Source organism: Serinus canaria, chromosome 23, assembly GCF_022539315.1.
Source record: "Serinus canaria isolate serCan28SL12 chromosome 23, serCan2020, whole genome shotgun sequence".
In the NCBI taxonomy this organism is placed as follows: Eukaryota; Metazoa; Chordata; class Aves; order Passeriformes; family Fringillidae; genus Serinus; species Serinus canaria.
This window is the reverse complement of record NC_066336.1, coordinates 785,913-808,778: the sequence shown is the minus strand read 5'-3', so window position 1 is coordinate 808,778 and position 22,866 is coordinate 785,913. Positions and strand designations below refer to the sequence as shown.

The window sequence follows — 22,866 nt, the reverse complement described above, 5'->3', positions numbered from 1 at the left end:
CGTGCCCAGGCTCTGTCTTTGTTCCCCCAGACTCCTGCGGGTCCGGGGTCAGGACCCCTGGCGCCGTTCCCGCCCCGAGGAGCTCGGGAATGGGATCGGAGCTGCTGGCCCTGCCGGGTGACAGAGGGGACACGGCCGGGCAAGGACACGGGGGCTCCGAGCTGGCCCTGTCGGGTGACAGAGGGGACACGGCCGGGCAGGGACGCAGGAGCTCCGAGCTGGCCCTGTCTCGGTCCCTCCTGAGGGCGGCTGGTGATTGCTGCTGCAGAAGGGATGTGAAAGGGATCTGTCACCTCAGCCGGACCTGTCACCTCAGCCGGGATCCCCTGTGCCACCCCCTGTCCCATCGCACTGCCCAGAGCCGAGGGAACACCAGGGGACGGAGCTGCCGCTGTCGCCGCGGCCGCGGGGGGACAAGGCCCCGCTGGCAGCGCCCTCCGCCCGCCCCCACCTCCTCCTGTGGGGTCCCGCAAACCCCCGCCACCCTTCGGGGGCCACCCCTGGGGTGCCATCCCTGGGTGGGGACCCGCGGGGACGCTGCGGCCCTGGCCCGGTCCCTGCAGGGGTGGCGGCGGCCACGGCGGGGCGGTGCAGGCCCAGCAACGGGCCCGGGCCGGCGGCGAGCGGGGCCCGTGTGGGGACAGCGGCCCTGCCTGGGGACACCCCGGCACCGGGACCCTCTGTGTGGGGACAGCGGCCCTGCCTGGGGACACCCCGGCACCGGGACCCTCTGTGTGGGGACAGCGGCCCTGCCTGGGGACACCCCGGCACTGGGACCCTGTGTGGGGACAGCGGCCCTGCCTGGGGACACCCCGGCACCGGGGACCCTGTGTGGGGACAGCGGCCCTGCCTGGGGACACCCCGGCACCGGGACCCTCTGTGTGGGGACAGCGGCCCTGCCTGGGGACACCCCGGCACCGGGACCCTCTGTGTGGGGACACCTCCCTGTCTGGGGACCCTGTGTGGGGACAGCTCCCTGCCTGGGAACACCTCCCTGTCTGGGGACGCTCTGTGGGGACAGCGGCCCTGCCTGGGGACACCCCGGCACCGCCACCTTCTGTGTGGGGACAGCGGCCCTGCCTGGGGACACCACGGCACCGGGACCCTTTGTGTGGGGACAGCGGTCCTGCCTGGGGACACCCCGGCACCGGGACCCTTTGTGTGGGGACAGCGGTCCTGCCTGGGGACACCACGGCACCGGGACCCTCTGTGTGGGGACAGCGGCCCTGCCTGGGGACACCCCGGCACTGGGGACCCTGTGTGGGGAAAGGGCCCTGCCTGGGGACACCATCCTGTCTGGGGACCCTGTGTGGGGACAGCGGTCCTGCCTGAGGACACCCCGGCACCGGGACACCCTGCCTGGGGACACCGCCCTTCCTGGGGACTCTGTTTGGGGACACCTCCCTGCCTGGGGACCCTGTGTGGGGACAGCAGCCCTGCCCGGGGACACCTCCCTCCCTGGGGACACCCTGGCACCGGGACCCTGTGTGTTGGGTCAACAGCCCTGCCTGGGGACATCCTCGGCACTGGGACCCCGTCCCTGAGACCCCCCCGCACCAGTGGCCCCCTGCTCCACGATCCCCCCTGCATGGGACCCACCTGTGTCCCCGGGACCCCCCTGCCTTGTGACACCCCCGGCCCGGGTGTCCCTGGTGTCCCTGGCACTCCCCCAGCCCAGCCCAGGTACCTCCCCCACCCCAAAGCCACCTCCTGTCCCCGTATGGGCCTAGGGACACCCCCGGATCCCCCCCTGCTCCAGGGCCACCCCACTGCCCCGGGGATCCCCCCACTCTGGAACCTCCCCCGGTGTCCCTGGGATGTCCCCGGGACCCCTTTTCACCCTCAGCCCCGGGGACCCCTCCCCACCTTACCCTGGGGTTTGCCCTCCCCCTTTCCACTTCTCACTCCTTCTATAAATGCACTTAAAAAATAATTTGGATTCTGCTAATTACAGGACAATTAAACCCCAATAGAGTCACTCAGGTGGGGGTCCCCAGAGCCCCCCCGGGTGTTCCCTGAATTTCCAGTCCCGGGACAGTGGGAGGATCCTCAGGGGGGATTTGTGGGGAGCCGAGTCCCGGCTCCCCCAGCCAGAGGTTCAGCTCCATTTTCGGCTGATTTTCCCTCCTCTGTCCCAGTAACCTCTCCTGCCCCCCTGCACCCCTCCCGGGCTGTATTTTGGAGGTAAATCAGGGGGTTTAGGACAGTCCGAGTCTATTTTGAGGCCCTTGACAGTAAAGGAGGAATTCCACGTGTGGAAATGGCCCATTCCCATCCCAGCTCACCCGCAGCCTCACCACCCCAGGGGTGACCAAAACCCCAGATTCAGAGCGGAGCCACTCCCGGGACACCCGGCAGGTGTGGGGGTGTCACCGCCGCCCTCTGATCCCACCGCCCTCCCGGGTTCTGAGCGGGGAAACTGAGGCTGGCTCAGTGACTCCGGGAGTGACTCCCGGAATGCCCGAAGGTTTTCCCCTCCCATCCATTCCTGGGTACCCCCAGGTGTCCCAAACACCACCTTGGGCTCCCCCCATCTAATCCTGGGTGCCCCCAGCTGCCCCCAGACCCTCCCACCTCCCGCCTGGATCTCCCCGATCTGCCCCAGATTCCCCCACACACAGCCGGGGCTGCCCCCAGTTTGCCCCAGTGCACTCCTTTACCCATCCCAGTGCACCCCATTCACCCCAGCCCCTTCCACCTGCCCAGACCCCTCCCCATCTGTCCCTGCTCGCCCCCCAGTCTGCCCCAGGCGCCCCCTTCCCATCAGGCTCCCCCCATTTAACCCATAGCCCACCTAACCTACCCCACTTCACCCTTACGCCCCCCGGTTGTCCCCTCCCAAGGTCCCCCAGGCTTCCCCAGACCCAGATGTCCCTGTGGTCTCCCTCATCCACCCCACGTCACTCCCCACCTATGCCCGGGTCCCCAACCTGCCCCCACACGTCCCCCCCCCACGCTCCTCCCCATCCACCCCAGGGTCCTCCCAGTTTTCCCAGGCCCCAGCCCTCCATCTGTCCCCCAAGGTCCCCCCATATACCCCGGGGTCCCCCAGTCTGCCCCAGACCCCTCTCATACGTCCAGGTCCCCTCCCAACCACCCCAGGTCCCCCCCCCTGCCCAGAGTCCCCCCGAAGCTCCCCCCATCCACCCCAGGACTCCTCAATCCACCCCAGCCCCCCTCGGTCCCCCCCAGGCTCCTCCCCCGTCCCCCCCGTCCCCTCCCGCTGTCCCCGGGCCGGGCCGTGCGGGGCCGTGCTGGGCCGGGGCGGGGCGGCGGCGGCGCGGGGGGAGCGTGGCGGGGCCGGGAGGGCGGCGCGGCGGCGGCGGCGGCGGCCCCGCACCCAGCGCCCGCACCCACCGCCCGCCTCCCGCGGGCGGCGGCAACAAAGGCCCTTCCCCGCCCCCGCCGCCGCCTCCCGCCGCCTCCCGCCGCCGCCGGCAGCGTCCTTGCGGCAGGAAGATGCCCGGGGAGGTGCCGCCGCCGGCGCCCCGGGGGCTGCGGAGCCTCCCGCTGCTGCTGCTGCTGCTGCTCAGCGCCCGCGCCGCGCTGGTGAGTGCGGGGGCACCGGCGGGGGGCACGGCCGGGGGACACGGGCACCGCCAGGGGGGCGGCGGCCACCGGCACCGAGCGGGGGGTGAGGAGAGGGATCGGCACCGGGAGGGGGCGGCGGGGACCGGTGCAAGGCGGGGGTCAGCGGGGACCGGCACCGGGAGGGGTCAGCGGGGACCGGCTCCGGGAGGGGCAGTGCGGACCGGCACCGGCCCCGGCAGTGGGGACCGGCCCCGGCAGCGGGGACCGGCAGCGGGCGGCACCGGCGCAGCGGATGAGCTGCCGTGAGCAGGGGGGTGGGACCGGCCCCGGTATCGCGCGTAGATCGGTACCGCGGGGGACGGGGGTGTGTGCGGTGACACCGGTACGGTGCACGGGCGGCCCCGGGCAGAGGCATCGGTCCGGAACCGACCTCGGTATCGTGCGTGGATCCGCAGCGGGCGGGCGGCATGGGGCCGGCAGCGGTACCGGGGGGGACCGGCACCGTGCGGGGTCTGGCAGCGGCAGCCGGCGGGGGGGCGGCACCCCCGGGGACCGGGACCCGGCTTGTGGGGTCCCCCAGCTCCCGAGGGGCTTCGCTCCCCGCACCCTGCCCCGTTGCAGCCCCTCGGTTCCCGCAGAGCCCCCCCGAGCCCTGCAGGCTCTGCTCCAGGGGCTGTCCCCTCCCCTGCGACCCCCCGGGCGGTGCCGGGCAGGGTGGCGGCCGTGGGGAGGGGGCTGCGGGCAGCTGCCGTTTGAAGGTCGTAGAGAAACACGCCTTAAAAAACACCCTGCGAGGCGGAGAGGGAGGAACCCCCCTGCGCTGCTGGGGGCAGCAGAAACTTGCCCCCCCCCCGTCCTTCCCCTCCGCCTCCCCCTCCCCTGGTGCATCCCCAGCCCCGGTGGGGCGGGGGGCGGCAGACGCAGCCCGGGCTGCGCAGGCAGCGCCCGCTCTTCCCCCTCCGGGTGGCCGGAGGAGAAGGGGCCGGGGGTGCTCGTGGCACTTCCAAAGCTGTTCCATGGATCCGAGGGATCCACAGGAATCTCCCTGACCCGCCTGCTCCCTGCCGCGAGCCCGGCGTTGGAGTTTGGGGGATTGGGACGCAGCTTTTTGGGGAATGCTCTCCGGGAAAGAGCCCGAGGATGTTTTTCCCTCCCAGACCTGGACCAACGGGAGAGGGTAGTGGATAGGAAGGCTGCTCCTTCTCCTCCTCTCTTGAAGAGGGGAGGAAGCCCCAGGGCCTGCCTGCTGCGTTGAATCGCCCGGAGCTCATCCCCCTCCTCCCGGGGCTCTGGTTTGGGGGTGCCCAGGGCTGGCTCCCCCATTTCTGCACCAGGGGCGTTCTCCCGGCTCTCCCAGCAGCAGCTCTGCCCCTCTGGAGCAGAGACACAACTTCAGCGTCTCTGAGGGGACCTGAGACGCTCCTCCAACGCCTCTGGCGAATTTGCCCGGATTCAAGGGCACTCTATCCAGCCCGAAATTCCCTCTACCGTGGATCCGGGGAAGGCTCTGCTCCGCTGGGAGCTCCCTCCGTGCCCGGTGCCCGGGGTGCTGAGCGGTGAGTGTGTCTGTGCCGGTGTCCCCAGCCCCCCTGGGGGTGTGGGGGCGGCTCTGGGGTGCTCATCCCCCCCAGAGGAGCATTTCCCTTTCGCTTTTGGGGAGGTGGAGTTGCTGGTTACTGGATGAGGCTGTCGGCGTTTCCCGGGGGGATTTGGCCGTTTAGGGGAAGCTGTGGGGCTGTTCAGTGCCGGGATGGAGGTGATGCCATGTGGGATGCTCCCGAGGGCTGGAGGAACTGCTGCCTCCACCAAACGGGATTGAGGCCTCTCCTCTCCCCCTCTCTTCCCTCTTCAGTCCTTCGCTCTCCTTGGACAGACTCAGCTCCTCCCCTGGGCCACCGGCAGGGAAGCGGGGGCTTGGCACAGCTCCGGCACATCCCTGCCGGCGGGATGGGGACGGATTTGGGGATTCCTGTTCCCTCAGTGCCCATCCTGGGCCCTGCCAGGGCACCTTCCCCTGGAGCAGCGCTCGGAGCGGTCCTGGCTGCTCGGAGGAGCCGCGATGAGTGACCCCAGCCCCGCAGGCACCGCACCCCTGAGCTCCCCGGGCCGGGTCCCTGTGCCCGTCCCAGGGGAGCAGGGGACAGGGACGGGGCACGGCTGCGACACCTCCCCGGGACTCGATGCCTCCCTTTGATCTCCTGCAGTCCGTGACCCCTCTCGGCCCGGCCTTTGGGGAAGCTGGGATGGATCCCCTTGGGATCAATCCCTGTAACCCTTTACGTGCCAGCGTGGGAGAGCCGGGGGACAGGGGCTGCTCCTCCTGGTGGGCTCCATCCCTGCCAGAGAGGTTTTCCCAACAGTGCCCTGGACGGATTTGGGCTTGGCTGTGATTTCCCAAGGTTCCTCCCTGGTCCTGCCTCATCCCTTTGGAGATGGATATGGACCATGAGGAGGGGGGACAAGGGACACCCAGGCTCCTGCCTCAGCCATTCCCGGGGCAGGGATGGGCTCAGCCCCTGTGTGCCAGCCCAGATTCCCAGGGGAGCCTCCCCTCCGTGCAGGGCGGGGTGCAGCCAGCCCTGAGTGCTCCCCTCGGCCCTGAGGTCCCCAAGGTTGGGGTCAGGATGCTTTGTTGTGGCTCTGGCTGCTGTCGGAGCCCAGCTTAGGGATCAATTTATCACCTTAAATACTGAGAGCGTTGATTGGCCCTAACCTTTCCCAGGTGCCTGGAGCATTGCTGGGCTGGCCCTGGGGCCGGCCAGGTCCTGGCTCCCCGTGCAGGAGATCGGGGGGCGCTCTGGATTTACTCCTGGGTTGTTTCACTGTGGAAGGGCTTCCCTTGCTCCCTGCCACCCCTGAGATCCTCCCCTGGCTCACTCCAGAGGGACAATGGGGGACACACCCCCCAGAGAGGCCCTGCAGGGTTTTGGGGTGAAGCACCTCCTGCCCTGCAGGGTTTGGGGGGGGTCCAGCTCCCCACAGCTCTGCGTCCCACCAGGGCTGGGGGGTCACAGGACACCCTCGTCCCGTGATGATTTCTGGTGTTATGGCCTTGGCAGCTCCCTGGTTTCCAGCCTGGCCTCGGGGCCATGGGGGAGGGTCTCTGCTGAGCTCTGGGGGTGCTCTGGGGTTTGGTGTCATGGCCTGGCCCCCAGGGGTGGGTTGGAGCTCTCTGGTGTGAGCTGGAGTCACACAGGATCCAGCTCAGCCCCGTTTGTAGGGTCAGCCCAGCTCTCCCAGTCCAGCCGTGCTCAGCCCCAGCTCCTTCCTCTTTCATGGAGAAACTGGGGAAAAAAATGAATCAGTAAATAAAAGAATGGGTCCCCAAGCGGTGCAGAGTCCTCTGGCCACTGTCAGATCCTACCCTCGCCTGGGAGCAGTGGCAGTGACGTCCCCGGCTGTCCCCAGGGCTCCTTTCCCTCGGGAGATGTGCGGCAGCCCCGGGAGACGGCAGCGGGGGCTGGGGAATGCCGGTCCCGGGAACGTGAGCCGGCTACCAAACCCTGCCGGGCCCGGCGGGGCTCTGGGAACCGGGCACTGCTCCCTTCCCGAGCCCTCGGAGGCTTTAACCCGGCTCCGGTGGGTTCTGTCCCCGCGTCCCGGCCCCTCCCGGCTCTCCCGGAGCTGGGGCCGGTCCCAGCCGCGCCTCCCGCCCGGCTCTGGGTTGGTTTTGCCGCTGTTCTGCTCCTGGAGGTTCAGCCCAGGCGCTCTCGGCGCTCGGGAGATGGAGAGCGGGATTCGGAGGGAGAAACCCCCCGCAAACGTGGCTGGGCTCTCCTGGGAGCGCGGGGATGCGCTCCCTGCATCCTCCCTCCCCTCCTCATCCTCCCTCCCCTCCTCATCCTCCCCAGCCAGCCCGAGGCCCCTTGGCTCGGGAGCTGCAGGAGAAGGGCTTCTCCTCAGGAAGGGGCCGTGGCCCTGCCCGGTGTCACCTCGGCCCCGCTGGTCCCTGCCGGGCTCCGGAGCCACCGCCCGGCTGTGGAGGGAGGAGCGGAGCCCTCCCTGTGCTCTGTGCCGTTCCCGGCTTCTCCCTCTTGTTTTGTGCCATTCCTAACTTTTCCCTCTTGTTTTGTGCCATTCCCAGCTTTTCCAACCGAGTTTTGTGCCATTCCCAGTTTTCCACCCATGGTTTGTGCCATTCCCGACTTTTCCACTTGAATTTTGTTCCATTCCCGACTTCTCCCCCTTGTTTTGTACCATTCCCAATGTTTTGTGCCATTCCCAATTTCCCACCCATATTTTGTATCATTCCCAGCTTTTCCACCTGTGTTTTGAGCCAATCCCAGTTTTCCACCTGAGTTTTGTGCCATTCCCAGTGTTCTACCTGAGTTTGTGCCATTCCCAGTTTTCTACCTGTGTTTTGAGCCAATCCCAGTTTTCCACCTGTGTTTTGAGCCAATCCCAGTTTTCCACCTGTGTTTTGAGCCATTCCCAGTGTTCTACCTGGGTTTTGTGCCATTCCCAGTTTCCCACCTGAGTTTTATGTGATTCCTAGCTTTCCCACCCATATTTTGTACCATTCCCATCTTTCCCACACGGTTTGTGCCATTTCCAGTTTCCCTCTCCTGTGTTTTGTGACATTCCCAACTTCTCCCGCTTGTTTTGTACCAGTCCCAGCTTTCCCACCCATGGTTTGTGCCATTCCCATGTTCCTAACCGTGTTTTGTGCCATTCCCAGTTTCCCACCTGACTTTTGTGCCATTCCCAGCATGTGTTTTGAACCATTCCCAGTTTCCTGCCCGTGTTTTTTGCCGTTCCCAGTTTTCCACCTGAGTTTTGTCCCATTCCCAGTTTCCCCCCTTGTTTTATGCCATTTCCAGTTCCCCCCCTCCCCACCCTGTTCTGTACCATTCCCAGTTTCCCCCCGCCGTGTTCTGTGCCACTCCCAGTTTTCCACCTGAGTTTTGTGCCCATCCCAGCTCGTCTTTTGAGCCATTCCCAGTTTCCCCTCGTGTTTTGTGCTATTCCCAGTTCCCTCCCTGCCCCGGGCAGGGTCCAGCGGTCCCTCCTGTCCCTCCTGTCCCTCTGTCCCTCCCCTCCTTGGGCTCCGGGAACCGGGAGCTTTGTGCGGCCGCTCCTCCCTCTCTCGCCATTAATTAATTTGACATTTCAGCCGAGCTCCTCGTGCAGAGCTCTCCGTGAGCAGTTCCAGGATGGGAATTCCAGCTGGGAGGGAGGGACGTGGCCGGATCCCGGCAGAGGAGGCTCCTGGGGTGCAGCACCTGCCCCCCAAACTCTGCTCTAGGAACTTCTGTGGTCAGGAAGGAACGGGACGTGGCTGTGGGAAGGTGAAAGCATTTTTACAGCCGGTTCTTTCAAGGATTTTTATTAAAATCGACTCAAAAAAATTAAAATTAATTCTGGGCTGGTTGAGGCAGCATTGAACCTGAGTGTGGCTCTGCTGAGGGGACAGCACCTATCTGGGGGGACCCAAACCTCATTTTCCACCTCAGCATCCCAGAGCAGCTCCCTCCAGGCTGGACTGGGATGGACTGGGACGTGCTGGGATGATGCTGGGGAGGGCTGGGATGGGCTGGGATGGACTTGGATGTGCTGGGACAGACTGGGATGGGCTGGGACGGGCTGGGATGGGCTGGGATGGGCTGGGACGTTCCCTCTGCCCTGCCCACGAGGCCGGCTGTGTTTTCATCTCTGTGGCCACACAAAAGCCTCTCCCTCCTCCCTCAGCACAGCTTGGCCACGGCTCAAACTCTTTCTTTCGAGATAAAAATAACAGCAGCAACCACAGGGCTGCTGCTTCTGCCCTGGCTGAGGGAGAAATTTGGATTATTTTAGGAAAAAAAGGGGGAAAGCCTCAATGTGGGGGAGCCTGGGTGCAAATCCCGCCTGGCTGCAGCCCCAAAGGGGGACCTGGAGTGGGCAGGAGGAGGCTGGAGCCAGGGAAAACTGGGAAAAGCTGGGAAAACTGGGAAAAGCCTCATCTCCCAGGCAGCACGGAGCACAACTTGTTGGCAAAACACTTTGTTTGCCAAAAAAATGATGTTTTCTGGAGGAGGAGGAGGAGGAGGGGAATGGAGCCGGTTCAGGAGCTGCTGAGGGAAGGGGGGGCCTGGCTGAGGTTTGGGGGGGCTGGGAGGGAAACTCGGGCAGCAAATGTCAAAAGTCCAAGGCAGGGCTGTGTTTTGGGGCAAGGGAGTGGGAGTTTGGGGCCAAAGCGGGCATTTAAGAGAGAAAAACATCTTATTTATTTCTCATTTCTGCAAGTTAAGCTGGAAGGGAACAGAAAATCTGTGTGTTTGTGTCCCTGCCCCAGCAGCTTTCCCTGCAGAGGCAGCAGGTCTGGCAGCACACAGGGAGCTTTGCTTCCCCAAATTTGGTGTTAATCCACCATTCCCAGCTTTTTAAAGGCAAATGTGGGCTCCTCACAACTTTTCCAGGTGCTGGGAACGGCCCTTGTGTCCCTGCAGAACTTTTCCATGCACCCAATGAAAACCAAGCAGAAAAAGCAGGGTATTGTATTTTTCCCACATTTTGGAGGTTTTTTAGGGAATGGCATCATCCAGGTTTTCCTTTCCCCTTTCCCCCAGGCTCCAGTGCCAGGTGAGGGAGATGTGGGGATCTCCTGGAGCTGGGATCAGGGTCTGCAGCTGGAGCTGGGACAGCACCTGGGGTGGCCTGGACTGTTCCAAAGCCCCGGATCCAGCCCAGCAGGAAATCCCAGAGCTGCCAGGGATTGGGGGATGGAATGGGGGATTTTAGGCAGCTGGGACCCCCTGGAGGCAGCTCTGAGGCTGAGGTTCCATTTAGGCATGATTTTGGGGTGATTTTGGGGTGATTTTGGGCTTTGGTGCCACTGCTGCCTCCCCCTTCTCCAGAAATAATCCAGGATTTCATCATTCCCATTTCCTGCCCAGCTCCGTGGCCCCCATCCCGGGCTGTGTGTGTGTGGGGCTCTGATGAGCACTAATTAAGCTCTAATTAGCCCCCAGTGGCAGCAGGTCAGTGCCCTCTGTGCTGACAGGTGTTAATTACCCTGGTGTTAATCAGGGAGAGCACTGGTGGGGACATTGGGGGTCCATCAGGGACTCCAGGGCAGGGAGCTGGGATGAACTGGGATGAACTGGGATCCTGGGTGGGGTTTAGTGCCCAAGGGGCCTCTTCACCTCCAGGCTCCTCTGGGATTTGGGAATCCCACCCTGCTGGGACCCCCGGGGTCTGAAATCCCAGAGCCACTGAATTCCTCAGCTTTGTTTTCCCAGGAGGAGCCGTTTCTCCTCATTTCCCAGCAATGGATGGATGCAGGTGGGAGCTGGGATGGGCTCCCTGGATCTGGGGCTCTGGGCCCCGGGATCAGCCTCTGGCTCTGGATCCTGGGATCAGGGGATAACTCTGGATCCTGGGATCCCCTCTGGCTCTGGATCCTGGGATCAGGGGATGACTCTGGATCCTGGGATCCCCTGTGGCTCTGGATCCTGGGATCAGCCTCTGGCTCTGGATCCTGGGATCCCATGTGGCTCTGGATCCTGGGATCAGCCTCTGACTCTGGATCCTGGGATCCCTGTCTGGCCGTGGATCTTGGGATCAGCCTCTGGCTCTGGATCCTGGGATCCCCTGTGGCTCTGGATCCCGGGATCAGGGGACGGCCATGGATCCTGGGATCCCCCTTTGACCTTGGGTCCCAGGACTGCCCCATGGCCCTGGGACAGTTCCTGCACTGTTGGGGGCCCAGAGCTGGGCAGGACCCCCTGGATTTTGGGGTGTTCCCAGTGCTGGAATTGGGGTGGCCCAGCCAGTTCTCCCCCTTTGCCCTCCTGCCTTTAATTTGGATTTTTATTTAGAATTATTTCTAATAATTGGGATTAATTAATCCTCCTTCACCTCTGCATGGCCAGGCCCTGTCAGGGTGTCCCCAGGTGTCCCACAGATGTCCCTAAAGCCACCAGGGTGATGCCCAGGGGTGCAGTGGGAAGATGCTGGTGGGATCTGTGGTGGGGTGCAGGGATGGGAACAGATCCTGGATTTGGAGCATCCTGAATCCCTTTATTTATTTCCCATGGCAAGAACTCTTTGGCAGCCAGCCAGGAGGAGGAGGAGGAAGGAGAGAGGGTGGCAGGGCTGGGTGGGCAGGCAGGGACATTGCCCCTCACAGGGATGTCCCTGTGTCCATAGGGATCCCCTGTCCAAGAGGAGATGGGAACTCCTGGGAACCCCTGGGAGTGGATGGGGCTGCAGGAGCAGCAGCTCCAGGCCCTCTCTCCCAGCCCCCACAGGAGTTTGGGGCTGAACTGGGACTTTTTGGGGGCTGCCTGCCCAGGGAGCTGCTTCCAGCTCTGCAGCACCTGGGAACTGTGCTGGGAAGGGATCTGGGATGGATCTGGGAGGAGCATTCCCACGGGCTCCTCTGTGCAGGTTCTGACAAGACTTGGTAAAAATCCTTCGTTCTGTGAGGGTTTGGAGAATTCTTTTCCAAGGAGCTTTTTGGCTGCTGGTCCCACCGGCCTGGGGTGAGGCTGAGGGTCTGCCTGGGACCATCCCAGAGGCAGGGGAGTCCCAGGAACCCCACTGAGGGATTTTCCTGCTGGTTTTCCTGCTGATCCCACCCTAACATTCCCAATTGCTCCCGCCAGCTCCAGCCCAGGCTGACTCTGTGATCCCAGTGCTGGAACTCCTGGATGAAAACATTCCCAAGGCTCAGCCAGGGAGCTGCTGATGCTGACAGGGGTTCCAGGGCAGGAAGGGGAGTGGGATTGGGATGCAGAGCCTGCTCCCAGCCCGTTCCCATCCCTGCAGCCACCCCTGGATGGGGAAGTGGCTGCTGCCCCTGGCCCTCCCCATCCCCTCTCCCCCATCCCATCCCCTCCCTCCAGCGGAGTTTTCCCGGTGGGCTGGGTCAGATGAGGGTGTGAGGAGCAGGGATGGGAGAGGAGCTGGGCTGGACACTGAAGGCTGGCAGGAAGGGACCATTTCATCCCTCCTGCTCCACTTTGGGTGCTCCAAGAGGTGAATTCCCCATTCCCAGAAAATTCTTTTGGAGCAACTGGATCTGGAGCAATTCTTTTGGTGCCTGGATTTTTGTGAGGAGCTGCAGAGCAGCAGCTGGGCTGGCCCTGAGCCTCTCAGCCTCATCCTCTTTGCTCGGGGTTCAGCCTTAAAACCCCAAACCTGCCCCTGGCACAGCTGGGATTCCCGCACGTTCCTGCCATGGTCAGGGACCAGCAGGATCGGGGCTGGCACCCCAAATCCCCAAATCCCTGCTGCAGGCAGGGCCGGGTCCCTCCTCAGCGCGATTCCAGCTGCTCCCAACGCTCCAGCCGGAGTTTGCCTGCAGCTATAAATACCTCGGAGCGCAGCAAAGCCCCCGGAGGGTTCAGGCTCTATATTTAGGTTCCTGCAGCACAAAGCCATATTGCACGGAGGCTGGGCAGTGGGATCTCCTTCTAGGAACTGAGGGGAGGAGAGGACAGGAGCAGAGGGGTGTGATGGAGCCTTTCCATGTGGATCCGGGGCTGGATCCTCCCCCTGCAGCCGCTGTCCCATCCCGCTGCTCCAATCCGGGCCTTTCTTCCCCCAAACCCCAGCAGAAGCTGCTGCCTGAGCGTGGAGGGAAAGGGACATCAAACATTTATAGGCCTTGGGAATCGTCAAGGAAATGCCTGGCTCTGTTAAAATAGCAGCAGCAATTAGAGGAGCAGGAAAAAAAAAAAAAAAAGTAGCCGAACTCCACATCCACAGCTCGTGTGTTTTCCCAGCATTTTCCCGTCCTCAGTTGGGGTCACAGCTCCGGGCTGGGCTCCCCAAGCCCAGCTGGGGGGTGGGACAAGCTCTGAACGCCCCCAGACCCGACCTCGTGGCTCTCAAACACGTCCCAGGCTCGGTTCTGACCTCAGCTGAATGGGCAGTGAGAAGTTAATTGGGTTCCTTCTCCTTCCCAGGTTTTGGAGCGGGGTCGGTGCCTCCTGCTGGCTCCTAATTAGGGAAACACCAACTCTGAACTTCCCGGTGCCTCAGTGGGGCTCATCCTGTGGGGACCATCCTGCCCCTCACCCAGGGTGAGGATGGGCTGGGAGGTGAAGGAAAACAGCCAAACCCCGAGGAGCAGGGGAAATTTGCTGCTGCTTTGTGTGACCCGGGATCTTCCAGAGGAAAAATCCGCTGCTTCTCCAGAGGGCAGCAGGGCAGCAGGGTCACCCTCGCCTGCTCAAGCTTTGCACTTCCCTGCATAAAAATCAGGGCTTTGGTGATTTTTCATTGTTTTTTTTCTCTCTGGCAAAGGTTAGAAGCTGAATGAGGAGCAGAGTGAGCTCTGGAGTGAGGAGGAGGATCAGGGTCCAGGAGTGGGCATGGATTTGGGCTCTGCCTGCCCCAAGGTTTTGGGAGCTGGGGTTTGTCTGGCACAGTTCAGAGGTGGTGGGGAAAAGAGGACAAAAAATTCCTGGAGGGGAAATCCAGGGAGGAAGAGCAGGCTGGGAAAAGCATCTGGAAGCTGCTGGGGGTGATGGCAACAGGGACCTGGAGGGAGCCATTTTCCTGGTGCTACAGGCGTGTAGGGAAGGGTTTGCTAAGGAAGAGAGGAACTCAGCTGGTGGGAATGAGGGGTGACCTGGCTAGACTTGAAAATGAGGGTTCAGTTGATGTTTTGGGTCAGGAATTGGCTTTGTTTGCTTTGGGAATGTGAAAAACACGTTCACTCTCCTGTGAAAAGTCAAAAAAGGCCAAGAGGAGCCAAGGACCACAGAGCACTGAGCCAAGAGCACACACTGTTATCTTCGGGGATACCCCTTAAATACCTCTTAATTACATCAGCCTGTTGCATATTCACAGACTATTATGCATAGTAAACTTTCCCCAAACGAGTTTCCATGTTCCAAGAACTGTTCAGCACGGCTCCTCCTCAGATCTGCCTTTTTAGAGCCTGTGAATTCCTTGGCTGTGGGTTCAGTCCATTCTCATCCCCTCTGTTCTGGGCCCTGGCCCACACTGCCTTCAGCCGGTGAGTGCTGCTGGTTGGCAGATGTGTCCAGGTGTGCTCCTCCTGTGTGCATTGGGTGTTACCCCACCCCAGCAGGCATTTTAACAGCTCACTGATGGCAGCTATTGCACTGAGCTTGATGAGCAACAGAAATGAAAACTGGGGAACAAAGTTACTTTACCACCACACAGATAAAATCTACTTTAACCTTTGAGAAAATCTGATATTATAATGTTTATCTATAGCAGGGGTCACCCCAGCCATGGAACCCATGGGAAAATCTTCCCAGTGGAAATCAGAGCTTTGGGTGCTTCCTTCACCCCCTGGGCTCCGAGAGCTTCCATTGCTCCATCTTTTAGATTTTCCTGCTGGCACCAGAGCTGGAGGTGTTTTTCCAAGCACATGGGGGATCCTGCAGCTCTTGGAAGGGGGAATTTGAGGAAAGCCTGGTGTGTGGTGGGGGATGGTCACTGCAGGGGGACAATCTCCCCTGCTCTTCACAGAGCCTGGAGCCTCCCCATGGAGGAATCAGCTGAGGATGGGCTGGAAGGAGCAGCTTCTCCTGCTGGTGGCTGCCAGGGAGCCCCGGTGCCCTGGGCTCACATTCCCTTGGCACGGAGCTCTCCCTGCTCTCACTTTCCTCCTGCTCTGCTGGGCTGTGGGTGGGAAGAGTCGTGGGGGTGGAGCTGGTGAGGCTGGAGCCAGCCCTGGCTGGGGGGGTGTTGGCCTGGGATACTGGGAGCCATTCCCGTGTGGAGATCCTGGTGCCCGTGGCAGGATCCTGGTCCATCTGACATTCCCATGGCAGGATCCTGGTGCCCATTCCCATGGCAGGATCCTGCTCCATCTGACATTCCCATGGCAGGATCCTGGTGCCCATTCCCATGGCAGGATCCTGGTGCCCATTCCAGCAGATCCGTCCTCTGCATTCTATGGCAGGATCCGGGGCCCATTCCCATGGCAGATCTGCTCCATCTGACCCTATGGCAGGATCCTGGTGCCCATTCCATGGCAGATCTGTGCCATCCCATGGCAGGATCCTGCTTCTGACATTCCTATGGCAGGATCCTGGTGCCACACTTCCCATGGCAGGAATCCTGGTCTGCATCTGCATTCCATTGCAGGATCCTGGTCCATCTGACATTCCCATGGCAGGATCCTGGTCATCGGACTTCCGCATGGCAGGATCCTGGTGCCCATTCCCATGGCAGGATCCTGCTCTATCTGACATTCCCATGGCAGGATCCTGGTGCCCATTCCCATGGCAGGATCCTGGTCCATCTGACATTCCTATGGCAGGATCCTGGTGCCCATTCCCATGGCAGGATCCTGGTCTATCTGACATTCCCATGGCAGGATCCTGGTGCCCATTCCCATGGCAGGATCCTGGTCCATCTGACATTCCCATGGCAGGATCCTGGTGCCCATTCCCATGGCAGGATCCTGGTGCCCATGGCAGGATCCTGGTCCATCTGACATTCCCGTGTGGAGATCCTGGTGCCCATGGCAGGATCCTGGTCCATCTGACATTCCTGTGTGGAGATCCTGGTGCCCATGGCAGGATCCTGGTCCATCTGACCTTCCCACCGTTGGCATTCTGGTCCCTGTTCCCCTCCCTGTTCTCCTCCCCGTTGCTGTGTTGGGCCCTGCCCTGATGCCCCAGCAGAACCCCCACAGTTTCTCCTCCCTCTTCCCCTCCATGGCAGGGCAGGACATTCCTGTCCCTCCCTTCTGTCACCTCCTGTGGTGCTCTCAGCCGCCTGGCACCGACCTGAACTGCTCTGGGAAAAGAGGCCTCAGGTGCAGTGAAACCCCCTCACAATTTATTTGCTCCTCACCTGCTCCCAAGCTGGATCCCAGAGCTGCCAGGGCTGGGTTTGGTTTTCCCTCTCCAACAATAAATTTTAATTCCCCACTGAGGCCGGGAGTGTTGAGCAGCTCGGGACAGGTGACAGCAAACGTGTCAGGAAGGGACATTTCCACAGCAGGCTGTGGCTGTGGAAATCCCTGCTGCCGTGGAAAGGGCAGGAACCTCCTTCCTGCCCGGATATCTGCGGAGGGAAACAGCAGGTTGGGGAATAAATATCGGCACTTCTCCCCTCGGGGACTTCCCGGTGCCGTCCCCAGTGCAGCCCCGCAGGTGGACGCTGCCAGTGACAGGGAAGGTTCCAGCAGCGCTGGATTAGGGTTGGATATTATTTTTGTTTCTCCCTGAATGGAAAAAGCCGTGCTCGCACGGAAACCCATCGGTTTGTGCGGCCCTGAAAGGCACGAGCAGCCCAGAGGCGCCCGAAAAGCTCCTGGCTCTCCGCTCAGCATGGCAAAAAGGTTCAGAAAATTAAAAATAAAGCGTGGAGGGCGCGCCTGTGGAGCGCGGGGCTCTTTGTGGAGGAGCTGGAGGGCTCCGATGGGCAGCGGGAGCCGGGGGATGAGGATGAGTCCCCGTGGATGCTCCGAGCCCGCGGGGTCCGGTGGCCGCAGCTGCGCATCCCCCGGGGGTGGGGGCGGCCCCGGGGCGGCCCCGCGGAGCCGCCGCAGCCGCGGGGAGCGCAGGGCCCCGCCGGGAGGGCGGAAAGTAGGTCGTGGCTGTGCCGGCATGGCCGCCCCGTCCTACATATGGAAATCGGGGCTATTTCTGGCCGCTCCTGACGGGCTCGGCCGTGTCCCCGCTCCGGCCCCGCCGCGGGGGCCCCCGGGCACGGCCCCGCTCCCGGCCCCGCAGACGCTCCGGGGATGGAGCTGCGGGGTTTCTTCCCGAGGATTCATGCCCGTGGCACCTTTACCCTCTCCTGGAATGGGTGACTCCATCCTGTGCAACCCACTCGGCTTCCCAGGGCTTGCGGGGGTCAATTCCTCATGGAAAAAATGGAAAAAACCCTTTTCCAGGCTCCTCAGTCCATCCCAGCCTGGGCTGGGTCTCCCTCCAAGGCTTTCCCCCAAACCCAGCCCTGGGCTGGTCCCATCCCCTCCAGGCTGGGCTCCAGCTGAAAATCCTGGATTTGGCAGCATCTTAATCAACCTCGCTTTGCATTTCCATGACAACCGCGAGGAAGGTGGGCAGGAACTCCTTCCTGTTGGACACACAGGAGCTGGCAAACACCGGGTCCTGCTGCTGGGGCAGAAAAGGACCTCCCTGGGTGGGATGATCCTAATGAAACGCCAGGAGCACAGGGAAAAGCGCTCCTTGGGGTATTCCCCGGTTTTGAGTCCTGCCTATGGGGAGGAGGGGCCGGTGTTGATCCAAATCTGCCTGTGAGAGTCTGGAATATATTCCTGATTTATCATTCTTAGGGCTCATTAGATGTGGCTCAGCAGCAGGACAGGTCCTGGAGGGTCTCCAGTAACGGGACTGGCACAGTTTTAGGGGCAGCCAGGTGAGGGTTGGCTTTAGGGCAGTGACAGCTCTGTCCTTTGCCTGCCACTTAAACATGGCCTGTACACATCACCCCCACATTCCCAGGGTTTGATGTGTCTGTGGGAGCTGGGAAGGGGCTGAGCCTGGAGCAAAGGAGGCTCAGGGGGGCCCTTGTGGCTCTGCACAGCTCCTGCCAGGAGGGGACAGCCGGGGGGGTCGGGCTGTGCTCCAGGGAACAGGGACAGGAGCAGAGGGAACGGCCTCAGGCTGGGCCAGGGCAGGCTCAGGGTGGGCACCAGGGAAAATTTCCTCGTGGAAAAGTTGTCAGGCCCTGGCACAGCTGCCCAGGGAGTGGTGGAGTCCCCATCCCTGAAAATATTTCAAGAATGTGACACTGGGGGCACGGGTGAGCAGTGACAGCCCAGTGCTGGGTTAATGGTTCAACACCAGGGGCTGAGGGGATTTTCCAACATCGGGGCTTTTCCAACACCGGTGATTCCAGAATCCCGTTGATGTGTGACCTGACTGGGCCTGGATTCTCCCTGAACCCCTCAAAATGAGAGAAAACCCTTTTCCAACCTCATGTGCAAGGCTTTTCCTAGTGGATTTGGGGTTGGGACGATGCCTTTGGGGGATATCCCCCCTTCTGGAGGGAGCCAGTGAGGATTTCCAGGCTGGTCCACCCGGAGCAGTCCAGGAAGAATATTCCCACATGTGGGATTGGTGGGGTTTGCACAAAGCACCCCATGGCTGTGTCCCCGGGCAGTGTCCCATGGCTGTGTCCCCGGGCTGTGTCCCCAGGCAGTGTCCCCGTGTCCCCAAACCACCCCTGGCTCCCCTCCTGGCCCGGAGGGCCGAGCCCCCGCTGTTCCCCACGGGAACGCTCCGGGAGCAGCGGCTGAGGAGCGCTCCCGGTGCCGGCTCCACCGGGGCTGCTCCCCCGGGCCCGGGGGCGTTTCCAGCTGAAACCTTTCCTTCCACAAACACCATGAGATCATTTTCCTCTCCCCGGCTCACAATGAGCCATTGTCCTGCCTCTTGCACTGGAAATCGACCCGGGAACGTGAGCCCGAGCGTCTGATCCCTTCCCCAGCCGAAGGAGCCGGGATGGGGCTCCACAAACATCCCTGAGCCTTTCTGGGAAGGGTTTTCCCTGGGAGATCTGTGGGATCGAGCGGCTGCGGGTTCCTGGCGGCTGGGAGGGCCGGGGCTGAGCTGGGCTGGCTGTAAAAACCGGGAATTGCTCTTTTCCTCGCCTTTTCATTGTCCAGGGGCTCTTATCGGAGCGGGCAGGAGCAGCCGGGATCGGCTCAGGGCGGGAGCTGGGAGCGGCAGGAATGAGACGTCAGGGCCGAGGGTTGGGGGGGGACAAAAATGCCGTGGTTTTGTGGAGCTGTGGAATGATGGATTCATGGAATGATTTAGGCTGGGAGATTTAAACCTCATCCAGTGCCACCCCCGCCATGGCAGGGACCCCTCCCAGTGTGCCAGGGACCCCTCCCACTGTCCCAGGGACCCCTCCCACTGTGCCAGGTGCTCCCAGCCCCAATGTCCAGCCTGGCCTTGGGCACTGCCAGGGATCCAGGGGCAGCCCCAGCTGCTCTGGCAATTCCAGCCCAGCCCCTCCCCACCCTGCCAGGGAACAATTCCCAATTGCCAAGATCCCATCCAGCCCTGCCCTCTGGCACTGGCAGACATTCCCATGGGAACAGGGCTCCTGCCCCTGCCCTCGGTTGGATCCCCGGGGAAGGTTCCCCTGGCTGGACACTGTCGCTGGTGCCACCTCGGCTCTGGTGGCTCCGTGTGGCCGCTGTCACCGTCTGAGCGGGGCCGTAATTCCCGGTAATCCCCGGAGCGGCTCCGGCCTCACCTGAGGCTGGCGCTCACCGGAGGGTCAGAGCGGGCAGGGCCGGCGCCGCAATCGGCTTAGGGGGATAAACCGAGGGGACAGAGGGACAGGGGACAGAGGGACAGGAGGGAGAGTGGGACAGGAGGGGCAGAGGGACAGAGGGACAGGGGACAGAGGGACAGGAGGGAGAGGGGGACAGGAGGGGCAGAGGGACAGAGGGACAGGGGGAGCTGCTGACACTAGGGGGTGGGGCATTGAGCCATGGAGGGTGACAGCGGTGTCACCCTGGGGACAGGGTGGTCTTTGCCCTCTCGGGACATTCCCGGTTTGTCGGGGCTGCTGCTGGTGGCACAGGGGGTGTTTTGGGGTGGGCGGAGCTCTGTGCACATCAGAGGGGTTGGGACATTTCTGCTCTCCCTGGGTAAAGCCTTGAGGTCCCTGGCCCACCTCGCTCCTGGCATCCAGGGAGAGGAATTTCCTGGAGGGCTTTCCTGGAGGAATTTCCTGGAGGATTTTCTTATAGGGTTTTCCTGTAGAGTTCTCCTGTCAGATTTTCCTGGAAGTTTTTCCTGGAGGATTTTCCTGTAAGGATTTCCTGGAGGATTTTCTTGTATGGTTTTCCTGGAGGGTTTTCCTGTAGAGTTTTCCTATAGAGTTTTCCTGTAGAGTTTTCCTATAGAGTTTTCCTGTCAGGTTTTCCTGTAGAGTTTTCCTGGAGGGTTTTTCTATTGGGTTTTCCTGTAGGTTTTCCTGTAGGATTTCCCTGTAGGGTTTTCCTGTAGGGTTTCAGGACACTGCCCCATGGATATTGTGCAGATAGGGAGCAGCACCCCGAGTGGGATGTGAGGGCAGTGGGGCTGTTCCCTGTTCCTGCAGCCAGGTCCTGGTGGGGTTTTGGGGTCAGGGAGAGCAGAACCATCAGCCCTTTTCCAGCATTCCCACTCCAGGGTTGGGCTGGGAGCCCAAATCCACATTTTGAGTGCAGCCCAGTGGGTAAAACCCTCCATTTGGGATAATTGTAGGTGAGTGTAGGGCACAAAAAAAGCATTTTATTTTGGGTGCTGTGAGGTGGGCGCAGGGCAGGGCGTCTCCTCCACCCCAAAAAGGAGCAGCTCTGTGCCCTGGGCATTGTCCTGCCCGGTGTCCCTGTGCCTCCCCCATCCTGGGAACGAAGCACCCTCTGAAATCCAGGAATGCCCGCGATATGGGCTGCTAAAAATAGGGGATTTATCCGCAGTGGTTGTGCTTTTGGGATGCGGGCAGGAGGGGAGGCAGGAAGGGGCTGGGGGAGCTCCAGCTCTGGGGGCAGCGGGGACGTTTTTGGGGTGCTGGTGTTTGTGGGGAAGAGCAGAGGAGACCCCCGCTCACCCCAGAGGTGATTCCTGGTGAAGCTGCTGAAGAGGGGGCACGGCCCCCCCAGGATTGGCCCCGGGTGACAAGGAGGTGGCACTGAGGGTTAGAGATTCCTGGGAAAAGCAGGAATTTCTGTCCCGTTGGTCAGACAGGGATCGGTCACCCCCTCCAGCGGATCTCCCGTGCCCATCCCACGGGGCATTCCAGCATTTCAGCCTCCCGGGCTTTTATCACACCCTAAAAATCCACCTCAAGCAGAGCCCCGAGGTTTCCCGTGCCTCTCCCATGGGAATTTCAGCATTTCAGCCTCCCCAGGTAAATCCTGTTGCATTACACCCTAAAAATCCGTGAAAGGCGGAGCGCCGGTGTTTGCTGCGCCCTCCCCCCGCTCTGGGCAGGGCTCTGGGTAATCCCTCCCTGGCACATCCCTAATCCTCGCCAGGGCCCTCGCTGGGCTGAGCCTGGCAGGGGCCGAGCCCCTCTGCGGTGCGTGGGCAGCGGTGCCAGCCCCGCTGCCAGGGCTGGAGGTGCCGGCAGCAGGAGGAAAATATCCTGGATTTGGAGCGCCTGGATTGCTGGAGCATCCGCGGAGCCTGGGACAGCCCAGGGTCCTTCCCGGGAGCTGCAGGGACAATCCCGGGTGTCCCCGGGGAGGGGCTGGGGCACCTCCCGGTCCCCCCCAGCCGGTCCCAGTCTGGGTTTTCAGCCGGGAATTTGGGGCTGGGCGCTCAGGGAGGGCTGGACTGTGGGACCGCCCCTGCCAGGGTTTGATGGCCATTCCCAGGGGACAGCAGTGTCCCCAGGGGGTGGGGACATTCCCGAGGCCGCCGGAGCTCCAGGAGCGCTCGGACCCCGCTCCAGGGATGCCCAGGGTGGATTTTGCGGTGTCTGGGCAGGGCCAGGGTTGGAGCGGATGATCCTTGGGGGTTCCTCCCAGCTCAGGATATTCTGTGATTCCATGAATTCCTGTCTGAGCATCCCAAAAGCGTCGCTCAGCTCAGATCATCTTCCCTGCACACCCCACTGTCCCCACAGGCCCAGGTGACCCCAGCCCAGCCCCGGAGCCCCTCCAGCCCGGGCTGGGCTCTTCCCTTTGCCCACAAACCACATCCCACAGCATTTCCAGCATCATTCCTGGCTCTGGGTAGGCTCCCACAATTTATGGGAATATTTTAGGTGAAACCACCACCAGCCCTGCAAACAACCCAGGAGAAAGAGGCAGATTTTTAACCTAAATTCTCCCTTTTCCCTGATTTTCTCTTTTAAATAAAGCAGCAGCTGGGTGAGCTGGGAGCTGGCTGCTCCTCTGCTGAGCAGAAATCCGTGCTGCTGGAGGTTTTTCCGTGCAGAATTGTGGCAGCCAGAGGATTTGAGGAGGCTGCCAGGGAGAGGCCGGATCTTTTATTAGAGCAACTGATACGGTTGGGGGAAAAAAGCTCCAAAGCAGATCAGCTTTTGGGCTCACCAGTCCTTATTCAGGTCCTAAATAGAAACAGCTCAGTCAGATCCCTGGCTTTATTTTAATCAATTTTACATCTGAAAACACCAAAAAAAATTAAAAGAAAAGAAAACCAACTGGTGAGCTGAAAGCTTCCCCCACCCCTCCCCTTCTCTGGTGGTTTTTTCTGCTTTTTTTATTTTGGATTTGTTTTCCTGAGAGCCTCGTGTGTGGTGCTTGGCAGAGCTGCTGGCTCAGTCACGGCCCTGACACCCCCAGACACCCCAAATTTGGGCTTTTCTCCCCCCTCCAGGAGAGGTTGTGTGGGGTGGATGCCAGGACAGCTGGATTTGCTCCCAGGTCATTCCATGCTCCAGGAAAACACTGCCCAGCTTCTTTTGGGACTCATT

The 22,866-nt window shown here is 61.8% G+C and overlaps 1 protein-coding gene across 1 annotated transcript in view; it reads left to right on the top strand.

Moving 5' to 3' along the window:
- Nucleotides 1-3,459: 3,459 nt before the first annotated feature.
- The window catches only part of SDC3 (syndecan 3), a 41,001-nt gene continuing 21,594 nt past the window's right edge, over nt 3,460-22,866 (top strand). Inside the window, exon 1 of the mRNA XM_050983147.1 lies at nt 3,460-3,549. Within this exon, the coding sequence (XP_050839104.1) occupies nt 3,460-3,549 (90 nt within the window). The remainder of the gene's footprint in view (nt 3,550-22,866) is intronic.